General features: G+C 41.5%; 1 protein-coding gene across 5 annotated transcripts in view; it reads right to left on the reverse strand.

Annotated features, from left to right (window-relative positions):
* Positions 1-21,888, reverse strand: part of NHSL1 (NHS like 1) — a 249,826-nt gene that overhangs the window by 66,525 nt on the left and 161,413 nt on the right. For 3 of the 5 annotated variants that reach the window (XM_047732101.1, XM_047732102.1, XM_047732106.1), the window contains exon 2: positions 13,656-13,808. In XM_047732101.1, coding sequence (XP_047588057.1) covers positions 13,656-13,808 — 153 coding nt within the window. Of the gene's footprint in view, positions 1-13,655; positions 13,809-16,610; positions 17,180-21,888 lie in introns of those variants that run through there. The other 2 variants (XM_047732105.1, XM_047732104.1) reach the window with 2 other exon arrangements.

The raw sequence follows: 21,888 nt of genomic DNA on the forward strand, positions 1-21,888 counted from the left end.
TTCTTGAAAATTCTTCAAAACAGTTGAACTTTAATTTAAACTGTTTTTAAGAATCATAAGTGGAATAATTAAGAGATTATAGATGTTCAAACCTTTTAAGCTCCTTGGTTATTTGTAGCCTACCAAGTGAGCTGAAAAGCTGTTAAATCCTAAAGATACCATGAATTTAATATAGATGTTGGATACTGATATGGATATTTTCCTAGATAATTTGATAGCTATTTTAAGTGACAGATTTAAAATAAACATGCTCTTTGGTTTAATATTAAACTAATGTTTGGTTCTTTTCTTCCCTCCCCCTTTTAGAGTAGAAGTTTTTATGTCATTATACAGTAATACTTTTATGGTATAAAAGCATATTATTTATATCTGAAGTAGTAAACTCAAATTTATCTTCCAAAAAACACATAGCTGGGTCCATAGATTGCTTCCTTTTTTTTTTTTTTTAAAGATTATTTATTTATTTATTTGACAGATCTCAAGTAGGCAGAGAGAGAGGCAGAGAGAGAAGGAAGCAGGCTCCCTGCTGAGCAGAGAGCCCGATGCAGGGCTCCATCACAGGATCCTGAGGCCATGACCTGAGCGGAAGGCAGAGGCTTTAACCCACTGAGCCACCCACCTGCCCCCATAAGATTGCTTCTTCACCAGTCATCACTACAATGATACTTACAATCCAAAGCACCATAAAACATAAAAGGATAAAGAGAAAATATATGGCTTTAATGACTAAGCCTAAGCCTCTCTAAAGTTCAGAAAGCAAATGTCTTCTCTCTTAATGGTGTGTGTACAACAACATGTTCCAAGTACTAGAGAATAACTGGCTTAACTGGGTAAGAAAGAAAGAAAGAAGGCCGATCAGAAAGTACGTGAACTATCACCCAAGTGTCAAGGGAAAGGGAGCTCCCTGGAAGGAAAGGAGTTCCAATTTGCTTAAGTCACTTTCTGCTAACAGCCAGAGAGCAGAAGAGCAGGAGTTCAGAGCTCAAACTCTTGAGAGTAGAACAGCTTATGTTCAAATCCTAGCTTGTAAAGAGCTAGTGGAGCTGAAGGGCTATGTTCCAACTTCTAGGGGGCTTACAATGTAGGTGACTGATAAACAAGTTCACATGACTACTGACAGAGCCCTAGCTTTCCAAATTAAGGTGCCTTGGAAGCACGAGGAAGGCTTGTCGAACCCATTGCTGAGCCTGCTCCCAGAGTGTCTGATTCAGCAGGTCCAGGGTGGGGCCAGAAAACCTGCATTCCTAGTAAATTTCCAAGTGATGGTGATGCTGCTAGTCTGGGAGTCACAGCGTGAGAAAAGACGGAAATAGAATTAGGGAAGTTTGGTATTTCCTAGATATTCTAAGTGAAAAATGCCAAAAGACCCAAGAGGAAGGGAGGGTTGATTGGTCTTAGTCTGTCACAAATGATCCACACCCACTAAGAGTAACTTCAGCGGGGAACAGGAAACAAAAGATGAAGAAGAATTTATGGGTAGGGTCAAGGCAGAGGGGAGAAATGCTCTATCTGGTACTACTTTCAGTTCCTAAAGAATACTGTTTTATTGCAGAAAAATCTTTTAACTTTGCTACTGCGGGAGTGCCTTGCCTGTCAAGCCTCCTTTAAAATGCTGGGAGAGTTCTTGCTTTTAATATCCCAACTGAGCTCCAACTGAGGAGGAAGCTTCCTAATCCAGGCCAGCACCACCTCTCACCGGATTACTGTGGTAATCACCACCCAGTCTCCTGCTTCCGCCCGGCCCCCTTGATATGAACTTTAACACAGAACCCGACTGAGCCACTTAAAAAGGACCAATCAGACTATGTCACTCCTGAGTTCAAACCTCTCCAATGGCTTCCCAGGCCCTGAAAGTAAAATCCCAATGCTTTCTAAACCCTGCATGATCTCACTCTGTGTGGGTGGCTAGCAGGTACCCAGTGAGTTCATTAAGTGAATGAATGATAAGGACTTGAAGCATACTGTGACTGGACTTGAAAGCGTACTGTGATTACATGATAGAGGTGCCGTCCCTTTCCTCTCCCCCATGTACTTTATCCTTGAACATGCTTTCCACCTTAATAAACCCAAGGCATATGACTTGTCTCGTCTAAACTGGCCATGGCATCAGTGTTTATTAACCACACCTGGGAAGTGTAGGCTGGGGCCAGTATCAACACAGAACCCAATGGAGGCGGGGCCGCAATCATATCTTCAGGAGATCAGGGATAAGGGAAAGCTGGTAGGAAGGGAATGAGGTAGGGAAGATGATGTCCAGTGCTCAATCAGGGTTATCTATCCAAGGAAATTTAGTCTCAGCAGAATTTCAGGGAAACTGATTAAATCCAGTATTTACAAACTAACTGTATTATGGATAATACCCAGAAGATTTCTGATTGGATAGAATCAAATAAAGCTCCCAGAAGTTTCGGGTAGGAGTAAGGCAGAAGACAGGAAATGGTGATGGAATGGACGCCTTTGAAATGGATAGTTTTCTTTGCCAAGGTTGGGAGGCGGGGATGAATGACAAGGAGACTGCAGAAGTCATATGCTTAAAAATTATTTAACGTAATTCCAAATGAATTCTCATTTCAATCTACATAGTGGGTTTGGGGAAATAAAGTGATCAGGGTTGGAAAGGCGGTGTACACACTGTTAACTGTGTCATCAGCTCAAAGTCAAACAGGAAATGCGTTTGTGACTACTGGGTAAACATGTATTGGAAAGCACCACCCTGCTCCCAATCCCAGGACAAACGTCTCCCTCACTGACATTCAACACCACAGGGAACTTCCCTTTATGTGGAAGGGTTTTAAAAAGGTCATTTTGACGAGTATCGTCCCTCTATGGTTAATTTCTGTACGAGTGGAATAAAAACCCCCCCAAATTAGGAATTAAATATTAAAACTTAAGCAGTTGGATAAAACCTTTAGCTTTATTTTTCACAGCCAACCATGGAAGATTTACTTGTAGAGGTGACTTGCTATTGTAGAAAACTAGTTTTTAATACTTCTTCTCTTCACATGCCCAAATTAATTCAAGGAGACTCAAAGCACTGAATCTGACTGAAATTAAGGTGAACGTTTTCTGGTGCCCATGATTAATGGGAGCGTGTGAAGAGTTTGCCAGTTCTGGTTGAGTGGCACCAGAGCACAGCCGAATGGGAGGTGATCTCATTTCACTTGAGAATGAGAAAGCCCTCTCATTGGCAATAGTGGAGCATTACCAAGGTTACTCAGTATCAAATAGCCAGCAAAGATTCTAAACCAACACCTAGGGACTTCAGTGGTACGGAGAGTGATAACAAACCTTATCCACAGTACCTTCAATGTAGCGTTTTTATGCTGCACGGAGGGCAACACAGAGGCCACTCAAGTTACTCACTTTATCAGGAATTAAAAGAGAATTGCTGAAACAGCAGACTAGCCGTGGACACAAAAACAAAACAAAAAGCCTTTTGTTGAAACAATCCAGAGTGCTTTTTTAAGACCTGGATCATTTAAGTGACTCTTTGCTAGTCTATCTTTTGTGTGTTGCTTACCGTTTAAAAAAAAAAAAAAAAAAAAAGGCAACATGTCTCTTAACCTAGTGAAAAAGCAGTGATTGTTCATTTTCTCTTGCTCTTGCATCAGACTTCCGCAACTATTTCAGCCTTACCCCACTCAGGGCAGTTAGTATTATAAAAAATTTCCCGAGCTCTCCAATCTTTTTTTTTTTTTTTTTAAAGATTTTATTTATTTATTTCACAGAGAGAGATCACAAGTAGGCAGAGAGGTAAGCAGAGAGAGAGAGAGGAGGAAGCAGGTTCTCTGCCGAGCAGAGAGCCCGATGGGGGACTCGATCCCAGGACCCTGAGATCATGACCTGAGCCGAAGGCAGCGGCTTAACCCACTGAGCCACCCAGGCGCCCCCCGAGCTCTCCAATCTTAAAAGAGAAGTTAAACAATCTCGTTCACATGTCATTTCCATTCTGTTAATTCCTCATTTTTGTCTTTGCTCTTCCCTTTCCTCAATAGAGAATTTGATCCATTGTTTCATCAGGTTGGTTAACTTTCCCTAAGGATAAAAATTCCAAAAGAAGTTTAATGAAATACCAAATATTAAAAAAAAAAAAAGCTTTCAATAACACATAACATAAACATTTGTCTTTGAAAAGTCAACCTAATTAAATTCACAAGCACTGAACAAGAGCACCAAATCAAGTAATTCTTCTCACCAAATCGCCAGCAATAGAGTGGAGGGCCATATTTCTGTCAAGCCTCCAGCTCCATCTCATGAACAACTCTGCCATTTCTTTTGCTCCATCTCAAAATTCTTCCCAATTCTCTGTCTAGGAGACACAGGTGGAAACCTGACTTCCACCTGTGGCCCTGAGTTCACTGCCTATTGCTTCTGTATCCTCAGGGAACATCCTCCCCATTCTCTCTTAGTATCGGTGATCTTTCCCCTCCTCCTGGGCTCCTTTTGTCTACAACCATGTTTGAATTGGCTCTAGTTTTTAAAACAAGTTAATATTACCTCTATCTTGCCACACCTCGAAATACTGTCCCCTTCTTCTCTTTGTTTTGCTGACATCAATTTATTCTACTTCCTTGTTTCTCAAAAAATGTCTTGCATTATTTTTCTGCTTATAAAAATAATTCTTCTCCCATAAAATCTGGCTTCTTAACATCCAAAGCCTTCCTTGACCCTTCGCTTTTGAACGTCACCAATGGCGGCCTAACGACCGACCAGCTTAGTATCCTTTCTCCAGACTCTCTCCCCCTCTGTGAGCCTCGTCACCACCGCCCATCCTGACTCTCTTCTTCCCCCAACTACTCTTTCACCAACTTCTCCTCTCCAGCCCCCTAAAGTAAAGGCTTCAGGGTTCAACCCTATCCCTAGCCATTCTCCAACTCTTCACTCCTGCACATTCACTCCTTGTGCTGCGGCTTCGGCCCTCACTGCTCTCCTGAGTTCTAGGTGACCTTTCCACAAACACAACAGTGTTTACCGTCCAATGAAATACCGAACACAGAAAAAGAGCAGCTTTTCGTAACATTACCACTTGTCTCTGAAAAGTCAACCTAGTGAAGTTAAGCACCAGCCTGTGTGCTGGAGTCACACAAAGGACAAAACAAGGTCCTGCTCCCAATGGGTCTCGCTATCAGGCAGGGAGATACATGAGTAAACAGAGACTATGCAGTTTAATGGAGGGCTGTAAGGTTTTGTGGAAATGTATGGGAAAGGGTAGAAGGCGTGTCCTGGAAAGCCCCGGAAAACCTCTCAGGGTTCTCAGACAACCACAAGATGACTCTTCCAGGGAAACGGGCGTTGCCAGCCAGGCGTAAGAGATTACGATACAGCAAAAAGAAGGACGATACAGCAGGAAGAAGGATGAGACCCGGACAGGCAGCAGAGAAACGGAGCACAAGGCAAGCTAGCATTCCAATGCAAGGACTTTACCCTTCAAGTGAAGGCACAAGTGGTAGGAGGCATAAAGCCAGACCAACAGGGGGCAGGCAGATCATGAAGGTTCTTAGATGCTAAGGAGCTGTGTATGAGAGGGGCTCCTAGGGAATTTCTAACAAAGGAGAGGTATGATCAGATTTACGTTTTAAAGATGACACCCAGGGGCAGGGGTGAGGCTCTGTAATACCACTCTCATCAGCCCTCTTACTCACAGGGACATCTTATCTCTCCAGCAAGCTTTAAGCTGCCCTGGAAAGCGGCAACGTCATTCCTCTTTGACTCAAGCCACAATACCCGGCCTGTGCTTTACCTGCAGGATGCACTTAGAAAAATTTCATGGCAACACCAACTTAGATCGTCAATAACCCAGTTTGCTGGGACTTAACACTCAGCACTAAGTTCTATTCTGGTGTCAAAGAACATCACATCCGTCACCCGTAAGCAGTAAGTACTGAGAGGCCAAGCAGAATCTTTGAGTTCAGAAGGGAACTTAGACATCATCCATTGTTTTCCAGAGCAGGAAGCCAAGGGCAAAAATGGGATAGGATTTTCCAACATCTCACAGGCTCCTGGCGGCCCTGGAGTACAAGTTCTGGCCTTGCATCTCGATTTCCTGACTAGTTATGACAACTGAACAAAATGCCGATGCTGCTATGTTTTAGGAAAGATGGGACAATATATTCCTTACCCCTCTTGAGTGGCTTTTCCAGAATGGTGTACCACTCTCCCTACTTGAATTCTAGACCTATTTTTATTTAAACTAGAAACTAAGTTAAAATTCTGTATGAATGAATCTAAGTTATTTAACATTTCTGACTTACAAGATATTAAAAATAACCTTTCTTTAAACAGTGATACTTCGGGGCATCTGGGTGGCTCAGTGGGTTAAGCCTCTGCCTTCAGCTCAGGTCATGATCTCAAGGTCCTGGGATCGAGCCCCATATCAGGCTCTCTGCTCAGCAGGGAGCCTGCTTTCCCAACCCCCCCTGCCTGCCTCTCTGCCTACTTGCAATCTCTCTCTCTCTGCCAAACAAATAAATAAAATCTTAAAAAAATTAAAAATAAACAGTGATACTTCCTCTTCTCCTCCTACCTATCAATTTTACCTAAGGATTCTTCTGGAAGAACACAAGGAAGGACCAGGCAAAGGAGTGCTAAATCACCGTTCCCCTTATATTTCTCTTGTCCCTTCTAAAATCTGTGCCTTTTTTTTTTAAGTCCACTGAAGTACTAATGACCTATTACAGCCCTAAAATATGCACCAAATGCCATTAAAATGAAACAGCAGTTATAGATACTTAACATACCCGATGTCCCCTGACATAGCCTCCCTCCTTTTATTCTCTTATACTTGAGTTTCAATGAAATCAGGACTGAGCGAAGAGAAGACTTCCAGAGCAAGGGTGAAGGACCTCCTTTGGGCAACCACAAGCTAATCTGCATTCCTTAAGTGAATCGGCTAACAAAACCAAACTTGCCCTAGGCCTCTCCATTCCAGCTCCCTGTGACCTTTCGGAAAGCTGATGGCAGACATCAAAGCATTTCCTCAGGGCCCTCAGGATCTTAGATCCAAAGGGACAGGTGTGGGCAGAGCAAGAAACCGGATTTCAAATCCCAACCTTTCAAATCCCAACCTCTTCATCTATCAATTGCAAAGCAGCTATAAACTAACCCCTTCGCTTCCAGGAGCCTTGGTTTACTTATCTACAAAATGAACAGAGGTTTATTAATCAGAGGATGTGGGGGGTCCCTTCCAGCTCTAGCAATCTAGGCTCTTTCAGAGGTTGAAGGTGGGTAGGAGAAAAAGTCACCTTGCTTATACGGACAAAATGACACTGAGTGCCAAGTGTCTGTAGCTGTCCTTGTCATCGGACTGATATTTCTGGTTCCTTTCCTCTCCCTCCTCCCATCAGCATATCTCTGGAGCATAACAGGTAGGAAGGAAAGCATCAGCTAAATCAGGATAGCCATTTGGGAAAGAGGGCTGAGATTTGCAACTTCGTATCCATATTCTGTTGCACTTAAAATGCACCCTTCCCTCTACAAACACTGCTTCCAATTTTAGGGGCAGGTACTCTGAGATACTTGGCAAAGGGACGTTAATTTTTTCCCCATAAACACAGATATGATGGTCTTTATTTTACAGATGCATAAACAAGGTCAAATTGCCAAATAAACAAAAATCAAAATTAAACTCAAATCAGAGATATCTAGTACATAACAGGCAGGATTTGAACCTAGATGTGACCCAGACTCTCTTCATTAAACCTGAATTTTTCCCTACTGGAAAGCAAGAACAAGAGGCTTCTGGAGTTTAGGTCTTAGTCTACTTTTTGACCAGGGTAATGGTTCTTTTGATATTTGCTTTATAACTATTTGTTACATTGTACAATGTTTTTAGGTATTTATGTTCTATGTCATAGTTTTAAAAAAGTAACAGAGAAGAAAAATAATCCATGTTTAGCACAGGTGGGCAAAGCAGATGTTCATCTTCAGTGCGTCCGCAGCGGTGAGCAGATGGACCATTCCAGGAGAGAGAGCTCTTGGTCAACATCCACAAGCCCACACCTCCAAAAGCATCCCCCGAACAGTCCCATGAGAAGTGCCACAGGACCCCCAACAGGAGCATCTATGGCCAAACCCACAGGACCCACGTGCCCAAAGCAGCCAGGTAAGATAGCCAAGCCACCTCATCAAATCCAGAGAGAATCCCGCAACCTTTCCCAGAACAGACGTATCTAAGCCAAAGGCCAACGAGGAAGCTTCCTGACATAAAAGGCAGATGCAGTGAGCCTTAGATAAAGCCTGTGTGTCACGACCTGTCAGAGGAACCCCGCTGAAACTACCTGGAAACCTTGTCCATAACTTTGAGAGAGGTGTACCCTTCTCCAGCATTGAACATGTTGGGAAGCATACACGCACGCACGCACAAAAAAAAACAACAACTACTGTTTTTAACCGGTTGGTACAAACCGTCATTTCTTCACACTGTAAATCCTCAATTCCTATAATATATATAACCCACTGACTGAATTAACACAGGCCAGATCCGCCATTCCTCCCTGTGCTCACACTTCTAATTCTAGAACCACAGACTGCGCTGACCTGTTAAAATGTATTTCTTCAGGAAGGATAGCAGTGACTAGGGAACATTTTCGATACAACAACAGATGCTCTGTGAACTAATTCTGGCAGGAGTGGACGTGGACACAGTAACTAAACTGTCTGTTAAACATACTGTGAGAAACTGTGTTTCTCTCTCTCTCCCAGGTTGGGCTTTTGGGGGATGGAGCCTTGAAAATAACATGTCTTTATTTCAGCCTTTGACATGCTCCTAACTATTGAATGCGGTCCTAAAGCTCTAAAAGAAATAAAATCTGAACACTTCATTCAGCCTAACCTAACCACCCCCATCCCTCAACCCCCCTTTTCCCATTTAATGTGGCCCTTTGACTAATGCTAAAAATTATCCACATAGATATTTAGGTAAAGGTTACCTATCATCCCATCTAATTCAGATGAAGTTCATGAATGGTTCAAACAACCATGGAGATTAAAAGGGTAGAATTCTTCTGGAAATACAGTTAAAAGATAAGTGAATTCTTTAAAAAAAAAATTTTTTTTTAAGATTTTATTTATTTATTTGACAGATAGATCATAAGCAGGCAGAGAGGCAGGCAGAATGCTGAGCAGAGAACCCAATGTGGAGCTCGATCCCAGGACCCTGAGACCATGACCTGAGCCAAAAGCAGTCTTTAACCCACTGAGCCATCCAGGCGCCCCAATAAATGAATTCTTATTAGACAATGGGATCCACCTTCAGAAATTAACTACTCGCTGCCAGCCAGATGTCCTGTTGAGCCAAATATCAAAGTAATATTTTTAAATCAGGTCCATGTTTGTAAGGTCATTAGCAGTAAATCATTACCTACATCTCTCATAACAAATCACCAAAATCAAATCATTTGGTCTAAGAGCATGGTCACCAAATTCTACCAAATTCTCCAGAGACTAGCCAACAACAGATACGAACCTGAGTTAATTTGGACCTATTTGGACCAGCACAGAGTACATTTGCACACAGAAGACACCTGCTCTGGGTATTCCATATGCCACATGATGCCCACCTCCTCCTCGGTGGCGGGATCAGAGAGTGGGCAGGTGGTGGTGGTGGTGGTGGTGGTGCGGGGGGGGGTTTCTCCCAATGCTTTTCTTTTCCAGCAGACTGAGCTCTCTGCCTGCACACTGCACATCATACACATCTCCACTACATCACTGTCTATTTACTTCAATCTTGACACAAAGTAGCAAGTTCAGCTCTTTAAAGGACCCATGAACTTTTCCTAGTTCATTTAAAAACTCTGGGCATAGTCCCTCCCACCCCCCAAAGAAAACAAACGCAAGCAAACACACAACAAAAAACTCCTGGCATAGTACAGAATTGACGCTCAAATGCTTATTAAACTGAGTCTATTATCTGTCTTTATGTGCCAACTCAAACAGTTTTTTCATAAAAACATTTTTAAGTAAACCCATGCCTTCCTCACTCTACCAACTTAAGCATTTCTGCATTACTTTAATAAGCGAATATTTACAACACTTAGTTATTAATTTAACTAGTACTCATTGCATCACTTCCCTCCACATTTTATGATCCTCCAGAGGACAGCTGAGCTCCCCTAAACCTGGCAGAACTTAACATGATGGCATTTGATGATTACAAAAAAAGCACCAACCTACAACATTAATGAACAGCTTTCATTCCTGAAAATTATGGATAAGGTCACAGTAAGAAGAGAAGGAACAAAACAGATCACTCATAGTGGATAATTAGCTACCTTTCTATATCTTTAAGTGAAGAACATTGAGGGCAAATTAACTTAAACTGATAGCTTTATATAATCTCATGTCTTCATAGTGCCATACATTCAGGGACCAGATTTCTTCTTTTTAATCTTCACTGATATTGAGGCCATAAATGCTCCGCACTTGTGTTTATTAACTCAGGTTGTGAACATGGTGTAGGAGGGGAAGTTTGGGATGTAAAGTTTCTGTGCATGTGATTAAAAGTAAATAAATGAAGAGGAAACCACTCAGATGCTCTTCCACATTTCGTCTTCCTCAATCACTGCTTTAAAAAGTTATTATTTGGGACGCCTGGGTGGCTCAGTTGGTTAAGCAGCTGCCTTCGGCTCAGGTCATGATCCCAGCGTCCTGGGATCGAGTCCCACATCGGGCTCCTTGCTTGGCGGGGAGCCTGCTTCTCCCTCTGCCTCTGCCTGCCATTCTGTCTGCCTGTGCTCGCTCGCTCTCCTCTCTCTGACAAATAAATAAAAGAAAAAACATTTAAAAAAAAAAAAAAAAAAAAAAAAAAAAAAAGTTATTATTTATCTAAAAATCTCTTCAGGAGTATTTAAATCCAAACTTTAAAAGTTGAGCTCCGGGGCGCCTGGGTGGCTCAGTGGGTTAAGCCGCTGCCTTCGGCTCAGGTCATGATCCCAGGTCCTGGGTTCGAGCCCCATATAGGGCTTTCTGCTCAGCAGGGAGCCTGCTTCCTCCTCTCTCTCTGCCTGCCTCTATGCTTACTTGTGATTTCTGTCAAATAAATAAATAAAATCTTAAAAAAAAATAAAATAAAAATAAAAGTTGAGCTCCAAGAATTTTCCAAAGTTATTAACTTTATTAATAGCAAATCCCTTCGATGAGGTGTTTTAGGACATGAGAGCAGCTACTAAAGCATTGACCTTCAAGTGTAGGCAAAACCAGTGGTGATGATGTTTCACATGAAGCTACTGAATAATCAAAAGGAAAATAAAACCAGAAAAATCTATATATAGATGGTCAATTTTCTCAGGGAAGAAAAGAGAAACTCTGATCTGATACTTGCAAATACATGAAAGAGGCCGTGAAGCACAACTTCCTGGAGAGCAATCAAAAAACAGCCAGTCCTGAATCCTCAAACTCACACATACCTTCCTGTAAGCGTTCTCTACAAGCCAGCCATGCAGAGCTCTGTTGTTCCTAGCTCAGAGAGAAATGTTAACAACGGCACTGCCTCTGGGGTTTGTCCTGGGAACTGTGCCATTTAATATTCTTATTAATTATTTTGGGGGAGAAGGTGAACTATAAGGAGAGACGCTCTTGGTCGAAATGTACGGAAGATAAATCATAGGGAAGGGATATAGAAGAAATTTTGGCTGGATTTAGGTATATCATGAAGGCAACAAAGGTTGAAGTACAATGCCAAGGCCAAACAGAAGAGGCCAACTAATCGAATTCTTTCCATTTAAGCTTTTGGTCACTAAATACACAGGTTAGGCAGGCTACATAAAAGGGGGACCCAATAATCTCAGCTCTGGACAGTCCAAAGCCAAGACCACAGGATATGAGATACTGTAAGATACTGTAAGATACATAAGATATTATAAGATACATACTGCTTTTCTAAGCATTAGAAAAGCATCAAGGAAGAAAAATAAGGCTATCATCTAAAATGTTTATAAAGAGTTCTGTTCAGAATACCCTATCTATTGTGAGTCTAGTGATAGCTATTCCTTCTTTCTCGAAGCAGAAATTTTCTGCTTTTTCTAACTCCTAACAGAACAATTTTGGGCACTTGATTTGTACTATAGAAGTACGTACAAATTCCTTGAGACCCAAGCCCCTGGCTTTATAGCCTGCACTTCTACCAGAATGAAAAGAGTTCCAACAAATGAATGTTAAAGGCAATATAATGCAGCAGTTAAGAATATGGGTTCTGTAGCCTAGGACTGTCCAAGTTTAAAACCTGGTTCTGCCATTAACTAACTTAGAGATCTTAGCAAGTTTCAGATCTGTGTGTCTCTGTTTTACCACCTGTAAAATCTGCATAATAATAAGCAGCATTATTCTGGGGATTAAATGATATAATAAGAGTAATGGGTTTAGAACTGAATCTGGCATGTAGACAAGTATTTAATAAGTATCAGTTGAGGTCCTCATGCTGGGTTTTCCTTGAATCAATAACAGATTTCTGGGGTACCTGGATGGCTCAGTGGGTTAAACCTCTGCCTTCAGCTCAGGTGATGATCTCAGGGTTCTGGGACCGAGCCCCACATTGGGCACTTGCTCAGCAGGGAGCCTGCTCCCCCCTCTCTGCCTGCCTCTCTGCCTACTTGTGATCTCTATCATGTAAATAAATAAAAACTTAAAAAAAAAGACTTCTTCTAGATTTAAGTTTTTCACTATTAGGTAAGATACAGAACACCCAGTTAAATTTCAATTTCAGATAAACAACAAAACAACAAATAGTTTTTAAGCATTTTTTTTTTAAAGTGATGTCCACACCCGATGTGGGGCTCAAACTCGAGACCCTGAGATTAAGAGTCACGTGATCGTCCGACTGAGCCAGCCAGGTGCCCTGACAACAAGCATTTTTTAAATAAACAATGTCCCAAATATTGCCTGGGAGGAGAAAACTGGTAGAGGCAGCAGCATCTGGTAGAACAAGAACCTTAGTTTGCTTTTTTAAGGAAAAAGTCTCTGAATCTTAACAGACATTCCTTCCTCTTTTAAAGAACAACTTCTTTACCACTTTTAAGAGAAGCCCTCCTTCCCACAGTTACACTTCTTAACATCCATAGTAATGTGAAGAAAAATGAAGCTTTTAAACTAGATATAGGAGGAGACTCTTCCTATATATTTCCTACCGCCCGCAGGGCACTCTGCCCATCTGTTGACAGAACCAATGCTTAAGAGGAGAGCAGCTGGGTGCTGCCCAAGTCCTGATAAACAAACCACTTTGAACTCAAAATCTATATATAGGTCCCCTTTCCACCCAACCTGAACTAAACAGAACAAACCATTAGAAAGTATTAGCTTTAACAAATTTGCCTTGAATACCTACAATGGTTTAAAAAAAGACAGGCGCAAAATTCTGCATGTCAGCAGGGGTTTATTTGGATTACATTAGTACTGGTGGTTTGAACAGGCTAAAGAGAGTTTCCAAGCAGGGGTGGGCTCGGTGAGGATAGATTTGCATGTCTGTAAACTGGCAGGTTTCTACAGAGACCAGAACCTATTAGGCATGTATTAGGCTGGAAGTATTTATGATCTAGTCTTTAAAAACCAGCATACCATGTGTTCATTATAAATAGATCTTCTTTTACAAAGAGCGATCACATTTGTGCTTTCAATTCTAATTGCCAGTACTCCAAGAACAGCAAGCTGGGGGGAGGCAATCTTACCCCTCAATACTGATTTGAGGTTGAGCTTGGCTTGGCGGTGCAGGTCCTCTACACAGGGTGGTCTTGTGGTGGGAAGGAACACATTTTCCTGCTGGTGCCATGGAGCAGTGTAGTGGACTGTCCATCGACTCTCCTCATCGAGGTTGGAAACCGCTGTAGAAAGAAAGGCAGCATGAATTCTGGTGCCCAAGTAAGCGTCAGTGGCTCCAAATATTTTCCATCAAGATGGGTTCTTGGTGCCTAACACATCCATGGGGTAAGGGCCAAAAAAGGGGAAATGGGGCAAATTCTGCGTAAGGTTTAACTAGGCTCTAGGGGTTCTTCACAGTGTTTTGTCTCTTGAAGGAAAAGCTGAAACTGCCCATCATCCCCCACCACATTTTGATAGAATTATTTCTTCAGTTACTTGCTTCCCAGCATTTCAGGCCCTCCCCTGACTCCAAAGTCAGAAAACAATTAAGAAAACTGAAAGAGACCTCCAATTCCTACTTAACTCTGCCACAATGAGTATTTATTATCCAACTATACACTGCCTTTGTAACAGTAAATGTTAGATTGCCAAGACAGAAACAAATTTCCTACCAAGAGGCACAGACCAAATGTTTCCTCTCTAAAGCATTACTTTAAAACATCATTGTAATAAACTCAACTTTTTTTAAAAAATTAAGCATAAACATTCAGTGAAATATATTTAAATAGCATGTCTAATAGAAGTAGAAATCAATTTGTGCTACAAACTTTCTCTGTTTCCTGCTTTCATGGAATACTTTTTTCCCAAAGAATGTTGTTATATTAAAAAAATTTTTTTTTAAATTCCAATGCAATTGACCCTTCCCACCATAACCCAGTTCAATTGAGTTTTCCCAGTACAAAAGAGTACATCAGAGGGGAAACAACAGGTAATCATGAGTATCCTAAATCTTCTAAATAATTTTCCTTGATCCACCTAGGGCTTGGGATCTCCGTGTCTACTTTCTGTTCCTGAAACACAGACAGAGTTGGGGATACCAGCGGAGCCCACCATGAAGCTACAGCACCAAATACACGCATCAACAGTTTTTAACCCTTTCTACATATCTGCTGCTGTAAGTCAGATGTAGGGGAGCCTAGGCAATTTTAGAGGAAAATCCTGTGCTGAAGCATTTCCTGGGGGTGACAAATAAAACCAGCAGATCCTAGAATTGTGAGCCAGGGGCAAGTCTTTCCTGACTCTGAAGTAGGCTACAGAGAGCACACTGAGCATACACATTCTTACAACACAGTATGTCCCTGGAAACGAGACCATAAACAGATTCTCACAATAAAATGAATAAGCATGCATCAACTATTGAACCTTTCTGTTCTAATGTATTTCAAATTCACTTACAGTACCCAACAGCACAGCATTAGAGCTGTTACAAAGACCAAATGAATTAATATATGTAAAGCATGATTGTGGCAGGAGTGAAATTCATCTACGGTAACAGAGACCCTGACTTTAGACCTGTATCGCTAAAGGGGAACTTGGCCTTTCTTTGCACTCCTGGGAACCTGAGTCACAGGTTAGCACTCCCCCATAACCCATTAACCTATCAACCCATCTTTTCTACAGCTACTAAATTCTGTAAGCCTCATTTCTCAAATCATCCCACCTTCCCCATAAATTACTAAATGGGAAAATAAACATCGCGAACTAGACATCAAACTAAAAACAGAAACGTCTGTGTGCTTTCCACTTTTAACGTTTGACAAAAGCATGTAAATTAGGAACCTGGTAGTTCACGTAACCTCAACCTCAGTTGAAAAACTGTTCTGTGTGCTGCATGTAATTACCAATCTTAATACATAAAATCCACAAAGATAGGATGTGGCCCTTATTTACGTGCCTGATAATCTCGCGTAAGACGGAACTCACCCTATGTCCTCCAAACGGCAGCCACAGTTAATTGCAATGTTTCCTGCTGGTGTGCATTTATTTGGAAGACTGAACTACCACACTTCATAGTTGAAAACTATTTAAAAGTGAAACTTCCTATTTGCCAATTTCAAATCAAATCCAAGAAATGATAATTGCGTCTGTGCAGTCCTGCCACTGGCCCCACTGTACAGCTACCAACTGGCTCCCATGAAAGCACAGTTGTCTCTTCTCAGAGCATCTCACTCATGCCAGGGCAGATTTTAATCAGTCCATCCAAAGACAGCCTCCCACCGAGGGAGCCGCAGAAAATGAGCCTAGAGCGTTGTTCTTTGTTGCTTCCTCCAAGGTCTCTCTTACCAATGCTCATACCCAACCACATTAATCTAGTTTAAATCACTGGCCCAAAAGCTCAACTAAACTAAGCCAACAGCTATGTAAAAACAAAACCATGTATCTGTAATATTTACACTCTGCGGAGAAAGGAGAAGCACCTGGATCAAAGACATGTAAACCAAGGGTCAGTACACAATGAAGCCATGCTACAAACGCTGTGTACTGTACAGTGACTGATCAGTCTAGACAGTTTGTCCCAGAGCTCTGAAATATGTAACAGAGAATTCCGGGGAGTTTTAGAGGATCATCCCCATAAAAAATACAGGATAGATCACACAGCCTCCCTGCACGGTAAGCTGAAGAATTAAAAAAACATATATCAAGGCAGAGATAAGGTAAATACAAGGCTTCCCCCACCCCCATTTTTTTCAAAGGGCTTCTTTTGAGAAGCACAGAAGTGAATTCACCTAAAATTCCAACCATAAATAAATAAGACATGCTAAAAATCACATAATTCTGCCTTAGAGTTATAAAAGTCAGAGGTATTTGAACAACTTAGTAGAGAATGGAGTTTAACTTGTGCTAATTAATGTTTTCACATTCCAATTCCATCACTCAAGAAGATGAAATAGTACCACACACACACACACACACACACACACACACACACACACACGCGCGCGCGCGCGGGGTGGGGGGGGCGGAGAGGGGGGAGGAGAAATTACTTACTTTTTTTCTTAAAAAGTTTAATGAAAGACTTGATCTTTGCATTAATGAAGGCCACCATTTCCAGGATGCGTACATAGGGCTTAGAAATTTAAATCACATTAAAAGCTCAGCCCATCAGGCAGGTAGTAAGCTGTATCCTTCTGCTCCAGATTCTAACTTTTTCCCTCCAGTCTCAAATCCTTAGACATCTGCTGGGGGCTGATGTAATGTTGAGGCTGAGTTTATTGTCAGGCAGTTACAAGCCATTAACAGTCCTTGAACCTGAAAAGCTCCCACTGAAACCTAATCTTTAAGGCTGAGAGCTGCAGTGACAAAGTGTACAGAAAGAAAGAGAAAGCCAATCAGAGTTCTTATTTGCATGATAGCCACATCAGTCTTTCTGCCTCGGTGCTCATTTATTCACTTTCTCTTCAACTGATCCAAAGTTTCTTCTCTGTGGAATCCGTGAAAATAGTGCAGATCTTCCTCTATGCAAGTCAAGGTGAAGCAAATGTATTCCCCATTTTCACTAGGCTACTAGGAACATCCAGATCTGTTTACTGGAGCCCAAAAGTCTTACAGCAAGTGTGTTCTGGTTCTTTGACTCTCCAGTTAATTCAGGCATTCGAACTGATTTGGAGGTTGGGGGGGGACAGAGCCAAACCATTGTTTCCCTGACCACACCCCCACGTTCTGCCTCCCACGCCAAAGGAACGTTTACAAGCAGTAAAACTTTTACAAACAGAATTTCCACAGAGCTCTAAGTGATGACTTGGTTGCATTTTCATGCAAATTAGTACCTCCGGTCTTCTCACCCAGTTTTTTATTTGTTTGTTTGTTTGTTTTGGATTGGTTTGGTTTTTGCCAGTGACTGAACATCAGCATTACAATTGTACCCTAATGATTTAAATCTGTATTTTAAATTTAATTATCATCTAAGCACCTGGTTTAAAAATTCCACACTCCAGCCTCCTCCCCTCCCCCGCCCCTACCCAAGAGGGAGAACAGTAATTCCAAACAAACATTATTTAGGTTTCTCTTGAACTTGAATATACAGTACTGGGTTCTGGTTCTTTTGTCCATTTGCAATTAACCTCCAAGAACTGGGGGAGCAAAGTGAAAGGGAAGCTTCAGAAATAATAATATTCAGGCTGGCACTAAGAAAGTAACTTCCGGGGTGAAGGGACTGGAACAAAAAGGAAAAGAATACAGACTGGAGAATACTAAGAAAACGGATGAAAGGAAAGAATGATGCTCACACCTCTGCCCGGTTCCACTTCGCAGCAGAACAGCTTTGGAGACATGTTAGACAACCTCTGGTTTCACAGTTTAGGGCCAGACTTATAAATGAATGGAAAAATGTAATAATCCACTAATTCAAAACATTTCGTTTATAACAAAAGCTCTTAGTCAAAGAAGAAAATTTATATAAGGGGCTCCCTCTAAGGAAAGCTCTGGAATGATTCCTCCTCAAATGCCCCCCCCCTTAATCTTATTTTTTGAACAACAGCAAAAGCAAAGCAAACAAACAAACAAACAAAAAAAAAACCACACACATATTATCATCTCACCATCCACATTATCGGATTTCCAATTTGTGCTCTTTCATCCTGTACATAGTTTTACTTAAAAGTAATTACATGGCCAGATGGCAAACAAGAAACGACTCAAATGAGAAATGACTCCCAAGTTAAATTATAGAGCTGCCTTCAATTAGCAAGCGAAATTCCCCCTAGGAAAACAGATTTATAAGCAAGAGTGACCTCGCTCTACTTCAAGAGCCACGTCTCAGCCTCACTGCCCGTCTCAGCCTCACTGCCCGAGAGACAAGTAGTAGCGGGTGAGCTTCTAGACAAAAGCTTTCTGATTCACAACCCCCAAGGTTCGGAGGTTCCATGTCACTCGACATACTCGGGGTTGGAAACAGCCTGAAGCTTTTCATGTCTACAACGGCGGCATCCACACATTCAGTCCAAAGGTAAATACCGAGAACATTCTCGGTACCACGCATCTCGGGTACCTTACCTCCAGGACATCCCTGCCCTCAAGGGGCTTGTATGATTTCACAGTAAACGACTGTACCGCGTGTTAGAAGGTGGTAAGTGAATGGACAAAGGAAAAGGCTGAGAAGAATAAAAAAGATGGTAGGGCTAGGGAAGCAGGCCAGACGGCAGTGTTAAACAGGAGTCAGGGCAGACCTCATGGAAAAGATGAAATGTTAGTACAAACCTTAAGGAGGAGATGGAAATAAAACAAAAATCTACAGTGAATCCACTGGTTCTCATTTAAACAGGGGATATGATCACTGGGTAGTGGGGAAGGGGTAGGGGGTGGAGAAGGTTGGTTGGGGAGGGAGGGAAGACCCTTCTAGTCCACTAGGAAGTAGGAAGTCAGAGGTGTGCTCTAAGCAAATGAACTGCAGTAGGAGTCACACGGGGAGGAATTTCCTTCCTCACTTGGTATTAAGTCTGATAGTAAGCGGCCGTAGCTGCGTCCAGATGACAGCACTACTTGGTTGCACACCAGTCAGTGGTAAGGCTGGGAGTTGGGAGCAGGCTTCCATGCTGGGCTCCAGGCCACATTGTCCTCTAGGCATCATTCCGTGCTGCCCCCCCTCCAAGTCCAGATCTTCAGATACTAGCCAAATAAATTAGGGTATTTACCACATCATGACACATCAGTTTACATTCTGAAAGAGCTTATTACTTATAAAGATTTCCCCAATAATTTCATCATCTCTTACTTTACAGCCGGCATATCAGCATGAGAACAGGCTTATAATTTGCACTGTCTCCGTGTCATAGTTTATTTAAGAGCCAGGTTTTTAATGGAAGTGTCTAGTATTTTTTTAATAGCTCCATTTATACATTCAACAGAAAATAAATAAATCCATGGTACCTCCTCTTCCAACTTTAGCTCTATAAATAGCAGGGGGAAAAAAGTTTAAATATCCCAGGCATGGGAAAAATTTTTTTTAGAGTTTTATTTATTCATTTGAGAGAGAGAGAGAGAGAGAGCAACAGAAGGAGCACAAGCAAGGGGAGAGGCAGAGGAGAGGGAGAAGCAGACTCTCTCCTGAGCTGGGAGCCCCACTGTGGGGTTCCATCCCATGACCTAGAGATCATGACCTGAGCTGAAGACAGATGCTTAACCATCTGACCCTGGTGCCCAGGGGCCCTAACATGGTAAATTTGACATTATAGGATAGGTTGGCATGAAGAGCCCAATACTGGAGCCATCCCATCCAGTATACTAGTCACTTACTACAGGAGGAACCTCTCTATACCTTGGTTTTCTCATCTGTAAAATGGAGAAAATAAAAGTATTTATGTGGCAAGGTTATTATAAGAATTTAAGGAGTTATTATTGATAAAGTCCTTAGAACAGTATCTGATATGTGGTAAGCATATATATTCGTCACATAGATGAGTAAACTCTTAAGACATAGCTAAGCAGTCCTCAGCTTAATGAAGGGTCAGTCATGCTTTCACAGAAGGGGAATCAACTTCACAGACCTCAGTCTGTTTACTTGTCTCAGAGTTAAACTATCACCTCCATGAAAGATTGCTCTAAAACTATCACTCCCAGGTACTATACACTATCTTTTCTAATGCCTAAAATTCTATTCACTTACAAAAAATTCCCAGTGGTCACCAGGAACCATAGTACCAATGGTCTTCGATCTCCTCTTCTAATTATCTTTAATTACATACCACAAATGACCCAGTTCTTGAGCTTTTCATCAACACTGTGTATAACACTTGCTCCTTTCCTACATTTCACTGTTCCTTCTCTGGGTTCTAATAAACTCTTTTTTTTTTTTTTAAGATTTTATTTATTTATTTGACAGAGAGAGAGTGAGAGAGAGATCACAAGTAGGCAAAGAGGCAGAAGGAAGCAGGCTCCTGCTGAGCAGAGAGCCCGATGCAGGGCTCAATCCCAGGACCCTTAGATCTTGACCTGAGCCGAAGGCAGGCACTTAACCCAGTGAGCCACCCAGGTGCCCCTAGTTCTAACAAACTCTTAACAAGCTTCAAAGGGCCTGTCGTTAAACATGTGTCAGGCGCTGTTTACTTATTCCCTCTTGAAACCTTGATGCTTTTACTGGAGAAAAGGCAGGAGTCAGCAAATTAAGGCCCTTTGGCCAAAACTAGCTGATGCCTTTTTAAATAGTTGAAAAAAAATTAAAGGATAATATTTCATGATGTGAAAATTCTATGAAATTTCAATTGTGGTGTCCAACAATGAATTTGTAATGGAACACCACTACCCCATTAGTTTATCTATTGTCTATGGCTGCTCTCGGGCTGTGTTCAACACAGACCGTATGGCCTGTAAAATTGAAGCTATTTTCTATCTGGACCTTTACAGAAAAAGACTGATGATCCAGAGATGATGCTACTGCCTTTAAAGACTCTGCTCAATCTTCCTCTCACACTATTGTCTTTCATTTGTATGTCCTCCAGATCCATATTGCTAACTTCTACTTAAATTTCACATTATCTCATGCTGGACAGCTAATTTAAGCTAATCTGCTTTCCCCCAAACCCCAACTGGTTATCAAGAACTTCCTGTTTCTATAAAAACTATTATAGTCAATTTTTCAATGAACCAGACGGGTACATTTCATCTTCAGTCAAAAATGAGAAAACTGAGATCTAGAAGCTAATGCAATGTAGGAGCTAAGAGGAGAATTTGGGTGTCCTGCTTTCTCTTCCATTAGCACATATTAAAAGCTGGGAAAAGATATCTTTAGTTAGTATATTCAACTAATTGTACCTTACAAAAATCCTTATTAGACACATAAATAATAAAAATATTTGAGAATCACTGTTCTTTAAAAATACTGCCAAATGTTACACAGAAAAATATGCTCCTCATCACTTCAACAATCCTGGTGGCTTATCCTCGAGAATTCTATTACCACTACTATTGCATAAATATTTGCATCCTTATAACGTTCCAACATTTCTGCTTAGTCTTTCAGTGAAATGAAATCTCATTTCTGACCACCATTTAAAATTTTTCTCCTAGGAATTATCTGATTATTTCTACAGTGATTGGATTACTTTCCAGGAGTAGGTATACAACATACAAGCAAAGAGTTATAGAAATATTTTGCAAAGTAATACATAGTCTAAAAATTCTACCTATAACTATGCATTTGCATTGAACCACTCAGAAATTTTACATAGAGAACTTATTAACTGACACCCCCCTTCCCCGTTTCTACAACCGACATCCAGGTTAAAAGTAAGTCAAACTTGGTTCCTGACCTTAGGAAGGTCAGAGTCC

This window comes from Lutra lutra, chromosome 6 (assembly GCF_902655055.1).
Source record: "Lutra lutra chromosome 6, mLutLut1.2, whole genome shotgun sequence".
NCBI lineage: Eukaryota > Metazoa > Chordata > Mammalia > Carnivora > Mustelidae > Lutra > Lutra lutra.